The sequence below is a fragment of the Dinoponera quadriceps genome, unplaced genomic scaffold (genome assembly GCF_001313825.1).
Source record: "Dinoponera quadriceps isolate SergipeBrazil2010 unplaced genomic scaffold, ASM131382v1 scaffold588, whole genome shotgun sequence".
NCBI lineage: Eukaryota > Metazoa > Arthropoda > Insecta > Hymenoptera > Formicidae > Dinoponera > Dinoponera quadriceps.
In genome coordinates this window covers 445,743-446,644 of record NW_014554802.1, presented here as the reverse complement: position 1 = coordinate 446,644, position 902 = coordinate 445,743, and the positions used below count along the sequence as shown (strand labels likewise).

At 55.8% G+C, this 902-nt stretch overlaps 1 protein-coding gene across 8 annotated transcripts in view; it reads left to right on the top strand.

Annotated features, from left to right (window-relative positions):
* The first annotated feature begins 6 nt into the window (after nt 1-6).
* The window catches only part of LOC106742068 (RING finger protein unkempt), a 15,940-nt gene continuing 15,044 nt past the window's right edge, over nt 7-902 (top strand). For 7 of the 8 annotated variants that reach the window (XM_014614670.1, XM_014614669.1, XM_014614668.1 and 4 more), the window contains exon 1: nt 7-369. In XM_014614670.1, coding sequence (XP_014470156.1) covers nt 131-369 — 239 coding nt within the window. In that variant the 5' untranslated portion in view covers nt 7-130. The remainder of the gene's footprint in view (nt 370-902) is intronic. The other variant, XM_014614672.1, reaches the window with a different exon arrangement.

Sequence of the window (902 nt, the reverse complement as noted above, 5' to 3'; positions counted from 1 at the left end):
ATACATGTATGAGCGACGGCTGCAGCGACGAGAGGACGACGACGACGACTGCTACTACTAATACACCGCTACTGCCACTCGCGGCGGCTCGGCTCGAGCGAGTAACAGTGAGACCATCCTAGCGACAATAATGTCTAGCACTGTGGATTCGCATTCCAGATACTTGAAGGAATTCCGCGTCGAGCAATGTCCCCTGTTCGTGCAGCGCAAGTGCACGCAACACCGGCCCTTCACGTGCTTCAACTGGCACTTCATGAACCAACGGAGGCGCAGACCGGTGAGAAAGAGGGACCGCACCTTCAACTACAGCGCGGACAATTACTGCACCAAGTACGACGAGACCACCGGGATCTGTCCCGACGGAGACGAGTAAGTTGCTTTCCTTTCTTTACGCCGTCTATCGTGTGAGATCGAGTGGTGCGATCCTTCGAGCTCGACGAGCATCTCTACGCGGCGCGCGTGTGTGTGTGTGCGTGCATTTGCGCATCCGATACACAAGTGTACAGCGAGACTACACGAGAGGCGCGAAGGCAACGGCGACAGTGAAGCTGCTTTGACCGACATCACCGGCGAGAAGTCGGACGTGTCGCCGTCTTTCTCTCTCCCTCTCTTTCTCTTGATATCGCGTGAAACACGCTCCTCCGCATCAGGCGGGCGCGCGCACACAATGGACGCAGTATATCGTCACAATACGTACACGTAGCGTTCATATCACACACACACACACACCTATCCACCCACTCACATACATCCATACGTATCTGTCTCCTCGCCTAACACGCGCCTTCGACGTATGTATGTGCGCGCACGTACATGTTTACTACGTCGTTGCGCTCGTCGACAAAAATTGGCTTTCCCCTCGTGGGCGAATAATAACCGGGGCGGGGGGGGGGGGGGTTTTT